At 41.9% G+C, this 17,139-nt stretch overlaps 1 protein-coding gene across 1 annotated transcript in view; it reads left to right on the top strand.

Moving 5' to 3' along the window:
• Positions 1-17,139, top strand: part of ZC3H7A (zinc finger CCCH-type containing 7A) — a 27,613-nt gene that overhangs the window by 7,456 nt on the left and 3,018 nt on the right. The window contains 14 exon segments of the mRNA XM_010850676.1: positions 1-88; positions 1,548-1,755; positions 2,835-2,899; positions 3,444-3,630; positions 4,680-4,841; positions 8,063-8,259; positions 8,533-8,633; positions 9,281-9,389; positions 9,391-9,463; positions 9,873-9,949; positions 10,875-11,008; positions 11,410-11,515; positions 14,041-14,149; positions 15,963-16,096. Coding sequence (XP_010848978.1) covers positions 1-88; positions 1,548-1,755; positions 2,835-2,899; positions 3,444-3,630; positions 4,680-4,841; positions 8,063-8,259; positions 8,533-8,633; positions 9,281-9,389; positions 9,391-9,463; positions 9,873-9,949; positions 10,875-11,008; positions 11,410-11,515; positions 14,041-14,149; positions 15,963-16,096 — 1,750 coding nt within the window.

The raw sequence follows: 17,139 nt of genomic DNA, 5'->3' as shown, positions 1-17,139 counted from the left end.
GGTGTTTTTAGATGATGGAGACATGGTCCTCGGAGATGAAATAGACGATCTCCTGGATTCTGCGCCTGAAGCCAATGAAACCGTCATGGTAAATTTCAGTCTGACTCCTTAAAACCTGGCTTTTTTTTCCCCCCTTTTTTAAAAAATTGTGATATAACCTGCTAGGTATTTTCAGTATTGACTGTAGGCTAAACTTAGGGTTTCTTGAAAATTACTTTTGTCCTTTTCCAGTGGTAACTGGCTAATTTTGTCATTTTTTAAATTAAAAAAACAGAACATGCTAGGAATCACATGTTATGGGAAAGGGAAATTTAACTCCCTGGCAAAAAATAGACATTTGGTATGTAAGGCAAAATGAGTCGATGGATTAAGGATTTCTCATTCCTTAAGGATGATTCTCCTATAGCTACATAACCATAAAGCAAACTCGGGTCCACAGGCCAGATCTGGCCCGCAGCCTCTTTTGTCTGGCCCGAACACTAAGACTGGTTTTGAGATTTTTACATGGCTGGAAGAAAGGGAAAAGAAGAATAATGTTTTAAGATACATGAAAATATCTCATGACACTGCAGTAACAGAGTAGAGTAGTTGCACCAGAGACCGTGTAATCCACAAAGCCTACAATGTTAATAGGGCTGTGTTAATATCCAGCCCTTTATAGAAAAGTTCACTGACTCCTGCTGTGAAGTATATTAAGATAGTGGCAGCAGTGATACTAGAATGATGGCGTGGAGAGGGAAACTCAGAGCTGGTTTCCAGGGAGAGTAAAACCAGTGATGTCCGTGTGGAGCTGACAAAGAGAAGGTGTAAAAGGCAGACAGACGATGGGGGGTGTGGGTGGGGGGAGTTGGTTCCTTCCACTTTGATCTGAGGCAGGTTATTTCACCTCTCAGTCCTTCGGTTTCCTCATCTGTATGGTGACAGTCCTTGTAGGGTGCACCTCAGAGGGTTAGGAGGATTAAATGGACGGTATATCCCGCCCTTTATAGAAAAGTTCACTGACTCCTGCCGTGAAGTATATTAAAATAGTGGAAGGTATTTTAATTGATATAGGAGGCTCTCAAAAAACTGTCACTATGTCGGGGAGGGGCAAGGCATCGTTCCATTTGTTCTCATGAGGCTGTACACTGACATCTCCAAAAAGATGGTCGCCAGTTCTCCAGGCTGCTCCAGCTCCCTTCTCTCGACCACCCTTCCTTCCGCCCTGGCCCCATACTTGCCCTCGTGGTTCCTCTTTGAGGAAACCTTCTGGTTGGCTCAGAGCAGGAAATGTTAGCAATCCTAGGAAGCTTGGAAAATGAAGCAGGGACTTCTCATTTGGGTCACAGTGATATTAGAAGTCACATCTCCAGACTTTTTAAAAAGTGGGCTGGAGAAGAAGTCAGCTGTGTCGCTTGGATTCTGCCATCTTGGTTATGACTTCAACTTTGTTACCTAACAAAATCACCCAGTGGACTAATTCGTTCTTATGTGCTGGTATTAAAAGCAGTTTGGCTAGCTTGGGACAGAGTTTCATGGACTTAAATCCGGTCTTGTTTCCTCCCCAGCCGTCAGCCTTAGTCAGAGGCCCCCTCCCAACTGCCAGCATTGGCCCGAGCGTCCCCTTCTCTGCGGCGTCTCTTTTGGGCGCCTTGCCCATCGGGGCGAGGTATGCGCCCACGCCCTCCTTCTCGGAGCTGTATCCGCCTTTGACTTCATCCTTAGAAGATTTCTGTTCTTCTTTAAATTCATTTTCAATGAGTGAATCCAAACGAGGTAAGACTCGAGCTGCTTATGTAAACGGTTACAGTTCATTTTCTAAAAAAGACAGTCTGTTTAACTAACACTAGGTAGTTGGTACTTGAGTTATTTTCATTGTAGCTGAAAACACACTGTAGCTCTAAAACCTGAAGCTTCCTGTTTTAAACTCACGTGGACTTACCTGTGCCGTTGTGGAGGTCAAGAAGCAGAGGCCTGAGAGTAGGAGTGCACGTGGTACTGTTTGTTTTAATAAGATAACTTGTTAAGGTGGGTGTCTGTTGTTTGGGGGGGCGTGAAATGACTTTTAATGTTTTCTCTAGAAAAGGGATAACCCCCTCTTAAAGGGTCTTAAAGACAGGTTATCCTTTTAAATTGTGAACTAGGCAATACTTAGTTAAGACTAATTTAAAATCAGTGTTTCGAATGATAATAGAACCATGTATTTTTGGCTTCATCCATAGCAAACTATAGTGCCTTACTTTGGCAAGGAATTGCTGAGGTTTGGGCCTGACTCCTGTTTTTGTAATCCTAGGCTTAATGTATCCTTTAAGTAGCCACAAGAAAAATCTTCATATTTTTGTCAGTCATCATTACAGTTAAACAAATCAACATCAAAATAATTGATTTAAAGATTGGCAACTGAACAAATGAAAATTTGTGGAAAACAGAGGGCAGAGAGAAAGTAATTGAGTGGTAGACTAAGAAAAAGAAAGAAATTGAACCCGACTGATTCTCTTTAATGTTTTGATGAGTTTCTGCTTCATACTTTCAAAAGGAGAGAATCCTTTCCCATTTTTAATATGAATTATCTTCTTAGTCTTTTTAACATTCCCATTTGATAGGCCCTGCCTTAGCTCATGTTTCTGAAAATTGCTTTTTATTGAAATTTGTTTGTCTAAGGATTATTTATGTCCTTGGTTTCTGGAGGAGAGGAGAGACTCCATAGCCCTCTTTGGATGTCAATAATGAGCAAGAAAACTTCTCGGAACTGGGAGGGGAAATAAGGTGGGAAGCCATAGTGAGCTGCTAAGCCCTGATGTTCTTATTACATGATTAGAATGAAAAGGTCTGTTGAAGTTTTTTTATTATTTTAGATCTGTCCACCTCAACTTCTAGAGAGGGAACAGCGCTTAACAACAGTAATTCTTCCCTTTTACTTGTAAGTGCCACTTCCTCTTTTGTAACTTCGTCGCTTAAATTGCAAATAGGTCTTTTACTTAAGTAACTGAGTTATTTGAATGAACGGTACCAGCTCCCTGGAATTTTGTGTGTGCTGTGGGAAAGAGTGCTAAAATAAGACTCTTCTGGAACATCCAGTAATAAGTGCTCTGGGTTTAAGGCTGGATCTGTCATGGCAAATTAATCAACAGTGTAGGGCTTTAGCACAGTGTGAATGACGAAGAAATGCAAGATCAGGGCATGAAAACCCTGTTGGCTGATGAAGCAGAACAATTACCCATCGCTTATAACAACTCATGGAGCATCCCAAAATGTGGGGGAGGGGCCTAGAGACCCCAAAGACAGGAAAATGTAGAAGGCAATGGTTTTCAAATAGAAACGTAGTAAGGACAGGATAGTCCTCTGTCTAGTCTGTGCAGAATGTCTCATTTTTCAGATGCGTTTGTTTTCTTCTTTAGTGATAGTGCAATATTTGTTGGCTGTTTTTTGTTTTTTTGTTTTTTGTTTTCTTATGCTTCTTGCAGATGAATGGACCAGGCAGTCTGTTTGCTTCTGAGAGTTTCTTGGGAATTTCAAGTCACCCTCGGAATGACTTTGGAAACTTTTTTGGAAGTGCAGTAACTAAACCCACTTCTTCAGTGACCCCAAGACATCCCCTTGAAGGAACCCATGAACTGAGACAAGCTTGCCAGATCTGTTTCGTAAAATCAGGTCAGGACCAAAGCAAGGAGCTTGTCAATAACCTGAGAGTTCTTAGGAGTTTGTAAATCTAAGTGGAAACACCAACTATTGTGACTCTTGCATCTTTATTTGAGTTCTTTCTAAAGAAGCAGCAGTTATTGATTAGGAGGAGCCTTTAGAGTCTAATAGGATAAGTCTCGGTTCTTCTTTGATATAATTTTATGTATAGAATCATTTGGAATAGAATATTGACCTGATTTTGAAAATTCTTTGTATTTTAAGTATATGTTTAAGAATGTGAACATTTTCAAATAGAGTGAGAATTAGAAAAAAAGCATTTTAAGACCAGCATGTGATACAGTGTTTGTGAAAATTAGAGTACTTTTTGTTGGGTTATTTCATATCTTTACCCCTAAGTCAAGTGATACAACCACAGTTTACTCTAAACGGGGCCCAAATTCATTTTCTTTCTTAGTTTATTTAAGCATATGCTTTACCTTCACTCAGTTGGTAAAGAATCCGCCTGCAATGCAGGAGATCCTGGTTCGATTCCTGGATTGGGAAGAACTGCTGGAGAAGGGATAGGCTACCCACTCCAGTATTCTTGGGCTTCCCTCATGGCTCAGCTGGTAAAGAATCCGCCTGCAATGTGGGAGACCTGGATTCGATCCCTGGGTTGGGAAGATCCCCTGGAGAAGGGAAAGGCTACCCACTCCAGTATCCTGGCCTGGAGAATTCATGGACTGTAGAGTCCATGGGGTCACAAAGAGTCGGACACGACTGAGCGACTTCCGCTTTCACTTCACCTTTAGAAGCCATTAGAATTCTTACTCTAATAATTAAATAAGGGTTATATCTTGGAGCACTGGTGTTTTTGTTCTGATTTTTGTGTTTTGTCTGACAGCACAAAAGACAAAAATTACTTTCCCTAGCTTGTTTATACTTGGGGGTTATGAAAGGACTTTTTCATGGGAATTTAATAATCATTATTCAGTTTCTCACATCTGCTTATAACTGTGCCTGTAAAATGAAATGATACTTCTTGTGCATGTGAACAATCCTTTTAATATCTTTTTCAGGCCCTAAGCTAATGGATTTCACTTATCATGCTAATTTAGACCATAAATGTAAGAAAGATATTTTAATTGGTAGGATAAAGAATGTAGAAGATAAGTCATGGAAAAAAATACGTCCAAGACCGACAAAAACAAATTATGAAGGACCTTATTATATATGTAAAGGTATGTGCTATAATTACTTAATTGGTGTACATGGCCTAGCTGAGAAACAATTTGCTACTTTTATTGCAGTGGTCCTAGTATTACTGTTACTAAAAATGTTTAGTTAACAGCAAATTCCTTGGTTTGAAAGATTAGTATTTTTTTGTATTATTTTTACCTTTGCTTTTAATTTGCTGTCTAGTGGGTGTTTTATAGTTATTTATTGAAATAGGGATTTTACCAGGTTTTAAAGAGAAAACTGTCTCAAACTTTGGGTTCTCTGACATAGTCTAAACAGAATCAGAACACTGAACTAAGGTTTTGATAATGTTACTCTTTTAATATATTTTTGAGAGAAACATAGTGTTTTCATTTTGTCAGACCGCTCCACCTAAATGAGCTTTCAGTCAATTAAGTTGCTCAGTCATGTCTGACTCTGCTACCCCATGGCCTACAGCACGCTAGGCTTCCCTGCCCATCACCAACTCCTGGAATTTGCTCAAACTCATGTCCACTGAGTCGGTGATGCCACCCAACCATTGCAACCTCTGTTGTCCCCTTTTCCTTCTGCCTTCAATCCTTTTCAGCATCAGGGTCTTTTCCAGTGAGTCAGTTCTTCACATTAGGTGGCCAAAGTATTGGAGCTTCAGCTTCAGCATCATTCCTTCTAATGAATATTCAGGAAATGAGCTTTGAATGTCCATAAATGATAGAATGGGAAAGACTAGAGATCTCTTCAAGAAAATTAGAGATACCAAGGGAACATTTCATGCAAAAATGGGCTCAATAAAGGACAGAAATGGTATGGACCTAACAGAAGCAGAAGATATTAAGAAAAGGTGGCAAGAATACACAGAAGAACTGTACAAAAAAGATCTTCATAACCCAGATAATCACGATAGTGTGATCATTCACCTAGAGCCAGACATCCTGGAATGTGAAGTCAAATGGGCCTTAGGAAGCATCACTATGAACAAAGCTAGTGGAGGTGATGGAATTCCAGTTGAGCTATTTCAAATCTTGAAAGGTGATGCTGTGAAAGTGCTGCACTCAATATGCCAGCAAATTTGGAAAACTCAGCAGTGGCCACAGGACTGGAAAAGGTCAGTTTTCATTCCAATCCCAAAGAAAGGCAATGCCAAAGAATGCTCAAATTACCGCACAATTGCACTCATCTCACACGCTAGTAAAGTCATGCTCAAAATTCTCCAAGCCAGGCTTCAGCAATACGTGCACCGTGAACTTCCAGGTGTTCAAGCTGGTTTTAGAAAAGGCAGAGGAACCAGAGATCAAATTGCCAACATCCGTTGGATCATCAAAAAAGCAAGAGAGTTCCAGAAAAACATCTATTTATGCTTTATTGACTATGCCAGTAGTCAATTGGCATTTGACTGTGTGGATCACAATAAACTGTGGAAAATTTTGAAAGAGGTGGGAATACCAGACCATCTGATCTGCCTCTTCAGAAATCTGTATGCAGGTCAGGAAGCAACAGTTAGAACTGGACATGGAACAACAAACTGGTTCCAAATAGGAAAAAGAGTACATTAAGGCTGTATATTGTCACCCTGCTTATTTAACTTATATGCAGAGTACATCATGAGAAACTCTGGACTGGAAGAAGCACAAGCTGGAATCAAGATTGCCGGGAGAAATATCAATAACCTCAGATATGCAGATGATATCACGCTTATGGCAGAAAGTGAAGAAGAACTAAAGAGCCTCTTGATGAAAGTGAAAGAGGAGAGTGTAAAAGTTGGCTTAAAGCTCAACATTCAGTAAACAAAGATCATGGCATCTGGTCCCATCACTTCATGCCAAATACATGATGGAGAAACAGTGGAAACAGTGTCAGACTTTATTTTGGGGGGCTCCAAAATCACTGCAGATGGTAATTGCAGCCATGAAATTAAAAGACATTTACTCCTTGGGAGAAAAGTTATAACCAACTTAGACAGCATTTTCAAAAGAAGAGACATTACTTTGCCAACAGAGGTCCATCTAGTCAAGGCTATGGTTTTTCCAGTGATCATGTATGGTTGTGAGAGTTGGACTATAAAGAAAGCTGAGCGCTGAAGAATTGATGCTTTTGAACTGTGGTGCTGGAGAAGACTCTTAAGAGTCCCTTGGACTGCAAGGAGATCCAACCAGTCCATTCTGAAGGAAATCAGTCCTGAATATTCATTGGAAGCACTGATGTTGAAGCTGAAACTCCAATCCTTTGGCCACCTGATGCGAAGAGCTGATTCATTTGAAAAGACCCTGATGCTGGGAAAGATTGAAGGCAGGAGAAAGGGATGACACAGGATGAGGTGGTTGGATGGCATCACTGACTCAATGGACATGAGTTTGAGTAAACTCGGGGAGTTGGTGATGGACAGGGAGGGCTGGCGTGCTGCAGTCCATGGGGTCTCAAGGAGTTGGACACAACTGAGTGACTGAACTGAAATGATTTTTTAAACTTAAGTGGTGAACATGCAAACATCAGGGCTTTTTTTGCCCTGTCTGAAGTAAAAGTAATTTAGAATTGTGCTGCTATTTTTTGTTTGTTCGTTTGTTTGTTTTAAGAGTTAATACCATTGGAACTTCCCTGGTGGCTCAGATGGTAAAGAATCTCCCTGCAATGCGGGAGACCCAGGTTCAATCCTGGGGCAAGAAGATCCCCTGGAGAAGGGGATGTCTACCTACTCTGGTATTCTTGCCCTGAGAATTCCATGAGACTGGCAGGCTACAGGGTCGCAGAGTCAGACACAGCTGAGCAACTAACACTTTCATGCTTTCAGTACACCATTCCTGCATAGTAATATGTGTACCGTGGTTTGAAGCTATCCATTAATTGTTACAAAAATTTAAACAGTGCCCTTAGTGTGTTTAATATTCATTGGTTTTGAAAACACAGTGGCCCATGTTTTAAATGTCTTTTAATTCCCTGTCTCCCCCCTAGTGTTTTTTTTTAAATTTTGTTTGAAAATCTATTATTTTTTTTTCCTTTTTCAGAGGATAGTTACTTTACAATGTTGCATTAGTTTCTGCTTTACAGCAAAGTGAATCAGCCACACGTATACATACATCCCTTCTTCCTTGGATTTTCCTCCCATTTAGGTCACCACAGAGCATTGAGTAGAATTCCCTGTGCTATACAGTCGGTTGTCATTAATTACCTGTTTTATTCATATTAGTATATGCATGCCAATCCCAATCTCTTAATCCATCCCACCTCTGTTAATTTCCTGTCTTTCTAGATGTTGCCGCTGAGGAGGAATGTAGATATTCAGGCCACTGCACATTTGCTTATTGCCAGGAGGAGATAGATGTCTGGACGCTGGAGCGGAAGGGGGCGTTCAGCAGAGAGGCTTTCTTTGGTGGCAATGGAAAGATCAGCTTTACCGTGTTCAGACTGTTCCAGGAGCATCTTGGAGAATTTATATTCCTTTGTGAGGTACTGTCTCCAAGTCTTCTTTCGACTGTGAAACAGGTGGTGGTTTCTGACCCAGTAGTATCAAGGGCTTCGCTCTGGTCCTGCTGTATGCTAAAGCATTTGCTTAGCAATGGTAGCCACTGTTACTATCCAAAAGAATAACATTAAGACATCCTATCTGCCGAGTGTTAATTGACATATGCTTGTAATGTGTAAGTATGAACGTCATCAGCATCACACAAAAGTTATCATCTTGTAATACATTTTTACGATAATTCTTCTTCTCTGTTTCAGAAATGTTTTGATCATAAGCCTAGAATGATAAGTAAAAGAAACAAAGATAATTCTACTTCTTGTTCTCATCCGGTTACAAAGCATGAATTTGAAGACAATAAGTATGTTGGTATTTTCTAATATTTTTAGACAATTAATCCTCTTTTTAGATCCCAATAAAACCAGAGTAGTATCTTCCCAGGCGTTCCCCTCTCCTTTTGTTGATTTGAAAGATGGTGACTATTTTTAAACGGCTAATAGGTTTTGCTTAGAATTTTTAAATGAATTATTAATATTTAATACAGAAAATCAATACTGATTTATAGCTTCTCATGACATGGATTTAGGTATTTTAATATAGCTTAATATAATTATCCTCTCCTCTCCCCAATTAATCCTACACTTGCATACAGTGATTTGTTTTTTTCTGATAATGATTTAAAATGTATTTTCAGTCTAGAATTTTACATTTTGTATATGTATATGGGCTTCCTGGTAGCTCAGATGGTAAAAAATCCACCTGTAATGCAGGAGATGTGGGTTTGATCCCTGGATTGGGAAGATCTCCTGGAGAAGGGAATGACAACCCACTCTAGTATTCTTGCCTGAGTATCCCATAGATAAGAGCCTGGCGGGCTACAATTCATTGACTCGCAAAGAGTCAGACATGACTGAGCGATTAAGCACACACACACACGTGTATATACATTTTTTACAAAAACAAGCTATGGTAGAACAGTAGTAAAATGTCACTCTATTTTCCTCGTAGGTGCCTTGTCCACATTTTGCGAGAGACAACAGTAAAGTATTCCAAAATACGTTCTTTCCATGGCCAGTGTCAGCTTGATTTATGTCGACATGAGGTTCGATATGGCTGGTTTAAGGGAAGACGAGTGCTTTTACGCACATAGTCTTGTAGAACTGAAAGTCTGGATATTGCAAAATGAAACAGGTAGGTTTGTGCGAGATTGAGACAAGTCCCCTCAAGAGCAGTCAGGGTTTACGAAAGGGTATCGAAGACCTTTCTCCATCAGTCTGGTGTGGCAGCACTGTAGATTTTATCCTGAGTCTTAAACCTGAGTCACTTCATCTTTCGAGTGGCCTATTTTGAATGTAGTCTCGTATAAGTAATTGCTGATACAAGTTCATGTATGCAGTACGGATCCGTGAGGAAGAAAGATTCTTCGGAAGGCACCAAGAGCTGTATTTGTAAAGATTCCATTTCAAAAGAGTAGTATGATATTCCTCCTTGGTGACAGATTATGCCAAATGGGGGTAAAGAATTGAGTCTGACTGTGCCTAGACAGGTGGCCTGGTATTGCGTTAAGATCCTTAAAAAAAAAGTCTTCGGCATTTCTCAGGTATCTCACATGATGATATTGCCCAGGAATCTAAACGATATTGGCAAAATTTGGAAGCAAACGTACCTGGAGCTCAGGTGTGTTTTTCCTTTATCCTTTCTGCATTGGGATCTTTTCTGGAATTGCCTGGTGGATGTTAGTAGTTGGCAGATGCAGTTTATACTTCCATACAATCCAGTAACTCTCTTGAGTTTATTGAGTTAAATGGGAAAAAAATTGTATAAATGTGAAAAAAAAATTTCTGAATTTTAGTTGATTATCATTAAGATAAAAAAACAAAAAACTAGGCATCTCATAGCACCTGCCAGGAATACAGGTTAGGGAATTCCCTGGTGGTCCAGTGGTTAGGACTCTGCGATTCCACTTCAGGGGCCATGGGTTTGATCCCTGGTCAGGAAACTAAGATCCTGCATAGCCAAAGAAGAAAAGAACATAGGGTACAATTTTCTCTAATTATTTTATCTTTTGGTCACACCACATAGCATGTAAGATCTTAGTGCCCCAACCTGAGATTGAATCCACATCCCCTGCAGTACAAAGTGCAGAGTCCTGACTACTGGACTCTCAGGGATGTTCCAGGATACAGTTTTCTTATTTAGTTTATTTGGCAAAACAGTTGGGTTCTTGGGCTGTGGGGATCCTCGGAGTAGGGGAGGTAGACGATGTAGTTTTGCTTACCACTTAGCCAGACTGCTTTATCCAGCCATCTTTCTTCCTTTCTCCCCACAAGTCCTAAACATTATCACCAGAGCTGGCTTTGCTAAATTGAGGTTTGGCATCTGTAATCTACTTTCATCATATTCTCTTATATTTGGGTAGAGAACTGGAGATTTACTTATCAGATCGTATATATAGTGGTCAAATCATCAGACCAGACAAGAACAGAAGTTGCGTGCTGTTATATTAAAAAAAAATAATAGCTCACAGTTGTGCATGGTGAATGAATGTGTTCTCAGAAAATGGTTTTCTGTTCAATTAAAACTGATCTCTTAATTACTTAAGGTACTTGGCAATCAAATAATGCCTGGATCCCTTAATATGAAGATAAAATTCGTATGTGCTCAGTGTCTGAGAAATGGCCAAGTCATTGAACCAGACAAAAACAGAAAATATTGCAGTGCAAAAGCAAGGCATTCGTAAGTAGTGTGTGTGTGCAAAGAGTGCCTGTTTCTTTTCAGGGGCGTAAAATCGTACATATAAGAAAAAAGATTAAGGCTGTGAGGAGAGCAGAGGAAAGCAGACAATTTAGGAGTAATTGCAAACCAAAAGGAAAGAGATTTTTAGGCTTTAGTAGCTAAGAATTCAACAAAATTCAATAGTGTTTTTCCTGTATTTTACCATTTCCTTGTTTAGCATTCATAGGGAATGTCTGTCTATAAATATCAACAGGAAGTAAAATGACAGAATCATAAGGCATTTCTTTTAGAAGGGTTGAAAAAAAAATCTCTGGTCCCTTAGGTACAGACTTTGTACCTGCCCCTTTATATTATGCCTTTGCCAGTGTGTTTTTGTTTTTTCTGAACTCCATTTTTCTTAGGTGGACCAAAGATCGTCGTGCGATGAGAGTGATGTCTATTGAACGTAAGAAGTGGATGAACATCCGTCCTCTTCCCACAAAGAAACAAATGCCTTTACAGTTTGATGTACATACGTAATTTTTAAGCCACTTTTTTTTTTATTAGGCATTTCAAATCATTAGAAAGTAGTAGTAATTCAGATGGAAACTGGTGCCCTTTAAATGATGCTCGCCGTGTTACTAAATCTAAGTGGTCCTTTCGTTCTCCTTCCCCTTTGGTGTGTGTGGCTCTGGCGCAGTGTTTAGGCTGATTGGAATGAGTTACTTAGGAGACGTAGAAAATGAGCTAGAGAGAAGCGATGGTCTAGACTCAGCTTGTTTTCCAGATGGATGACTGTGAGCAAATGGGAGAGAATTTCATTGATTCCTCAGCTTTGCTATCAAACCCAAGACTTTCTGTATTATTAACTCTATTGATGAGTTTTTGGTGTGTTTTTTTTTTTTTTATCACGCCTGTTTCTTTTACTGAAGCAATGGATGCTCGCTAAAGGATACCTAATGTTACAGGATTTTCTTGAAGTAACCCAAGGGAAAAATGCTTCCTGTTAGAGCAACATGTTCCCCCAAAGCCCTTAGATTGAGAACACCAAACTGACTTACAAGGTGGCACGTTTCATCTTGGTCCCTCTGGTCCCCTACACGGTCGTCTGGGCAAAGCTTGGAACTGGCCCGACTTGCTTGTTCCCAAGAGAGGGTCTGGCGGGGTTATACCTGAGCTCAGGTGAGGGGCGCTTTCAGCCCCAGCGGAGGAAACATGGAGAGAGTCCTTTGCCTAGAGCAGCAGTGCAGATGCACTGCAGAGTCTCCACTGGCGATGCTCCTTCTCCAGACTGCCAAGGAGCTGAGGGAGAGGCGGGTCCATTTCCCATCACCCAGGGCACCTTGGAGTTCGTGAAACTTAACACAGGTTACAAGGCCAGTCTTTGAAGGAGGTGATGTGTTTGTGTTTATCCACTGTGGTTTCAGCCTCATAGATACGGGTGATTTATTAGTGGGCTATAAAAAGAGAGGAGGAAGGCTTATTAGAACCAGTGATTATCTTGTGCTTCAGTAGATGGTGGAGATTATAGATGTACTCCTCAAAATTTTGCCAAAACAAAGACGACTGGGAACAGTTCTAGCTCATGAGGCAGCTGCCTAGAACTGCTGATTATTCTCTCATTGCAGATGCGGTGTTCTACACTGCGTTTACAGGAACCCATTTCCTCTGTTTCCCTACCCCTCTAGATATTGCTAAGGGGTCCTTTTTCTAAAAGAAGAAATAATACTCTGCCTGTGTGTATGTGTGTAGGCAGTGTGGCGAGGCGGGGAGAGGATGGGCTTCAGGGTCTGCCCGAAGGGCCAGTTAGTTAGCCTCAGTTTGCTTATCTGTAAATGGGAATCATTGCATCCTAGGGAACATGGTGAGATGGTGTTGTGTAAAAACCCAGCACAGAGCGGCCTTCTCCTTTATCTTCTCTTCTCCCTGCTCCTTATCACTGAGCTTTGAAAGACAATGATCAGTGTCTACCTAGTAATACCTAAGTACTTCCTGGGGCTTGACTGGGAAAAGAAGATAAGAAAATCCATCACAAGAATGTTTTGTTGACTATTGACTTCCTGAAAAAAAATTGTAAAGGGGTTGGGGGGTCCCTGACTTTGGGGGGGGTGTCCCTGACTTTGGTTCAGAGGAGGAAAGGAGCAGTGTTTAGTGTTAACTGCTTCTTAATTTTTGGTGAAAGTCAATGCTAAGCCTTTACTGTTTTGTAAACTAATACATAGAGCCAGCTCTGTTGAATCACGGATAAACTAAGACAAGCTAACAGTGAGTTGTACCAGGATTCATGCTCCATAAAGACAAGCACGTTGATAATACTTAGGAATGAGCTCTAGGTGACAGTGGTGTTCCTCGTTCTTAATAGTCACAGGTCTTAGGGAAATCTGTGTTCTGCTGACTGCTATCACTTTATTTTTCCTATCAGTATCACTGTATTTACTCTGTAAAATAAAAATGCAAATAACCACAAGAGGTATTACTTGAATGCTGTATGACTGGATGGCCTGGTTAGTGGAGTAATTGTCTTCTGACACTGCAGAGATAGTGAATGATGGCTGAGATTAGCGGCCAGTGTCAGTGAGAAGAAAACATCGGAGGTTTTCTCTGACCTCATTTATTGGAGGCGTCTGCAGTTTCTTTCCTGCTTCCCAAGCGCTGACAAGGAGGTATCTTGGGTGTCAGGCAGAGGAGAGTAGCATATGTCATACTGAGGGGGCCAGAGACTTGCACCACAGAGATAAAGGGCTCTGCTGTGTTAAAAGCAGATACTCTGAATAAGTGAATCTGTTGACATTTTCTCATAAGAAAATGTTCCATATTCCAGTTCCATACTTATGCTCTTTTGAAAAGTTTTGAGACAGAAAGCTTGATATCATCTCATGTCTTTGAGGCTTATAGTCAATTTGAATAGGAGCAAATTAATCTCATTTAAAAATTGTATTATTCAGCATTAGCATGAATAATAATATTTATTTTGCTTACATGTAAAAATTAGGCAGTTTTACTCAGTGTACTCTGTCTTAAAGCATATTCATGTATTTTTTTTTTTTATACAGCTGTGCAATCATATTGCTTCTGGGAAAAAATGTCAGTACATTGGAAACTGTTCTTTTGCTCACAGTCCTGAGGAACGAGAAGTGTGGACCTACATGAAGGAGAACGGGAGTAAGTTGATGATTAAGCATGGCCTCGACACCCACGGAATCCAGCTCGCCTGGAAGCCTCTTTCCTCCCTGTAAATTGCCAGCTTACAGGGAACACAGAAGGCAGTCTGTGCTCTAAACCATTATCTCATTTTATCAGTGAAGCAGAGTCTGACCACCAATCATGTTTGCTTAGGTCAAATTTGGATACAAAAACATAGGTCAGCATCCTCTGACATCATAGGCGTGTCCCTGAGTCACTGTCTGGGGAAGTTCATTCCTTCCACGAGTGCTCGGGTCAGATCACCTGCTCCTGTTTGAAGAGTCACCCCTGAATTCATCAGGTTGGAACTGGAGGTTTCTTCTGGGAACTCTTATGGGTAGAACAGGCCCAGACGCAAACGCCCAAGGAGAGAATGTTTGTCTTGGTCAAGCATCAGTTTTACTGTGACAGCCTTGGAAAGAAGCCTCAGGCAACCTTTCACTTCCGACCAGAAAAGGTTTTGCTACCAGGATCGTTGTTCTTCAGTCTTAAGTAAACTGATCAGAATTTATGGATGGCTTAAGATCTGCAATCTGGGGATTTCAAGAACCAATCTGATTTAAGCACATCACCTACTGTATTTCAGCCATGTAAACATTCAGTGACTTGTGTGAGTGGGACTCCTTGCTTGGAGTGAGGACTTGAGCTTGGCCTTCCTGAAGGTATCCTTACAAATCAGGGCTCTTGCAGCAATTCCTGCTACCACTGGCCTGAAGGAAGAAGGATTTCCTATTTTATCTCTAATCTTAGCTGGAGATATATTGTTAGAAACACTTGAGCAGACAGTAGAGCCGGGTTTTGACCAGATCCTCATTTCCAGCTTTTTTTTTTTTTTTTAACTCAGTACCTCTCAGCTAGGAATGAATTTTGCCACCCACACGCCTCTCCCCTTGGGGACAGTTGGTAGCATCTGGACCTTTTTTATTGTTATGACTTGTGGGCCAGTGCTACTGGCAGCTGGTAGGCAGAGGCCAGGGAGATTGTTAAACATCGTACAGTGCACAAGGCTTATCCAGCCACAAGGAATTATCCGGCTCAGCACACAGGGGGGGCTGAGGCCGAGAAACCTTAGTTTTATCAGTGGATGGTAGTGCCGGATACACTTGTTCCTACTGTAAGCAGCAGCTTGCAGCCACAGCCCGGGACCTGGTCATCACCGTGCTGTTGTAAATTGCACCCCTGTGTGTCAGTCCCCTGGGACAGGAGCTGGCCTGACGGGGCCCCATCAGGGTCAGAATCTTGGTCCCTATGGTAGGTTTCTCACCTTTCTCAGTAAACAGTGAGGAGCTGTGTAAGTTGCCTGAGTGTTTACGGCACTGATAACGTGTGTTTGACGTGGGCCATTGTGAAGCCGTGGCTTTCCTTTTCAGCAATGCCCTTGAAATGGCTTCTGAATTTTATTTTTTGGCTGCACCATGCGGCATGTGGGATCTTAGTTCCCTGACCAGAGACCAAGCTTGTGTCCCCTGCAGTGGAAGCTCAGAATCTTAACCATTGGACCACCAGGGAAGTCTTGGGTTTCTGAATTTTAAACACCCACAAGGTGTCTTGCAAATCCAGGGAGTTGTTCATCAATCTTGAAAACTAATGTTTGTCTGTACCCTAACAGACCTGAATTTGGTTCTTACCCTGAGCGTCTGGAACTGGCCCGTCTCTCGTGCTTAATACATAGTCAGTCTCTGTTTGCCTTTTGATTTTCTTTTGAAAATTATGCTGACTGATGCAAAAAGAGTGCATGCTTTAAATGGTGTCTTTAAATATTTGCCGCTGAAAGGAGTTCATTTTTCTGTAGTACAAGATATGGAGCAGTTTTATGAACTCTGGCTAAAGAGCCAAAAAAGTGAAAAAAGCGATGATGCAGCCAGTCAGTCCAGCAAAGAGAATGGAAAGCAAATCCACATGCCGACGGATTACGCGGAAGTTACTGTAAGTACCGCAGGTTGGTGCCCTTGCCTGTGCTTCCAGGCCTTTCTTTACTTTCCCACCTTCTCCCAAACTTGGCTCCCTCGCTCCCAGCTGGCCTGCCCGCCTCCCGGTGTCTTCATCTTCTCTTTGCGCTGGCTCCTTTCTGTGAGTCTAAGCCTCTCTGTCCTAAAAACTCCTTTCCTGCCTCCTTTTTCTGACTCTGGAAGCAGCAGCTGGTGAGTCACTGGCCTGAGACCCTGGGTAGCTTACGGAATGCCTCTGTGAGGGAGACGCAAAGCGTGATGAGCCTTCGGGTGTATCCCGCGGCTGGGCCACGCAGGTGCTCAGGAACCGAGGGTTCCCCACCCCCAGCTGGGTTTCTGGATGGGATGCTCCTCCTTGTTTCTGGATGGGATGCTATGCAGCACGTGGGATCTTGGTTCCCCAGCCAAGGATTAAACCCATGCCCCCTGCACTGGAGTCTTAACCACTAGACCATCAGGGAACTGCCCACCTCGCCCCAGAGTCCTCGTGTTCCCTTACTGTCCTCCTGCAGTCTGGCCTCTGTCTCTGGGTTCCACCCCAGACATAAGTCACCTGCGGTGTTTCACTGGGCTTGCTTGTATCTTGGGCCGACCATCCCAAGTCAACTAATGTTAACAGTTTGCCGTGTTTGCTTCTGTTAGGTAAATAAAATGTCACAGATGAGGTTGGAACCCCAGTTGTCACCCTTCCCAGAGGGACCAGGTCCAGTGTGTCTTTTTCCAGGCCCTGTCTCCATATCTTGGACTGTCTATTCCTAATCTGTAGTTCTGCCCAGCGTGGTGTTTTAAACTGACACAGACATGTGCGTTAACTCTGCTCCTTGTTTCCAGTTTTGTTTTTTTAGCCTCTCTCTGAATTGAATCAGTCAGACCCAGGTCAGGGACATGTCTCTGCTCACGATAAGCCCTGTGGACTCTGCCCTCTCTGCCCAGGCTCAGTGCCAATTGCCTTGCCACCTAAAGTACTGCTGGGGTTTCCAGAGCAGGGTCACCCCAGCTTGCTGGGTCGTGAGAGTCACT

This window comes from Bison bison, unplaced genomic scaffold (assembly GCF_000754665.1).
Source record: "Bison bison bison isolate TAMUID 2011002044 unplaced genomic scaffold, Bison_UMD1.0 scf7180017864293, whole genome shotgun sequence".
In the NCBI taxonomy this organism is placed as follows: Eukaryota; Metazoa; Chordata; class Mammalia; order Artiodactyla; family Bovidae; genus Bison; species Bison bison.
The sequence above is the reverse complement of the archived record's forward strand: the minus strand, read 5'-3'. Positions and strand labels throughout refer to the sequence as shown.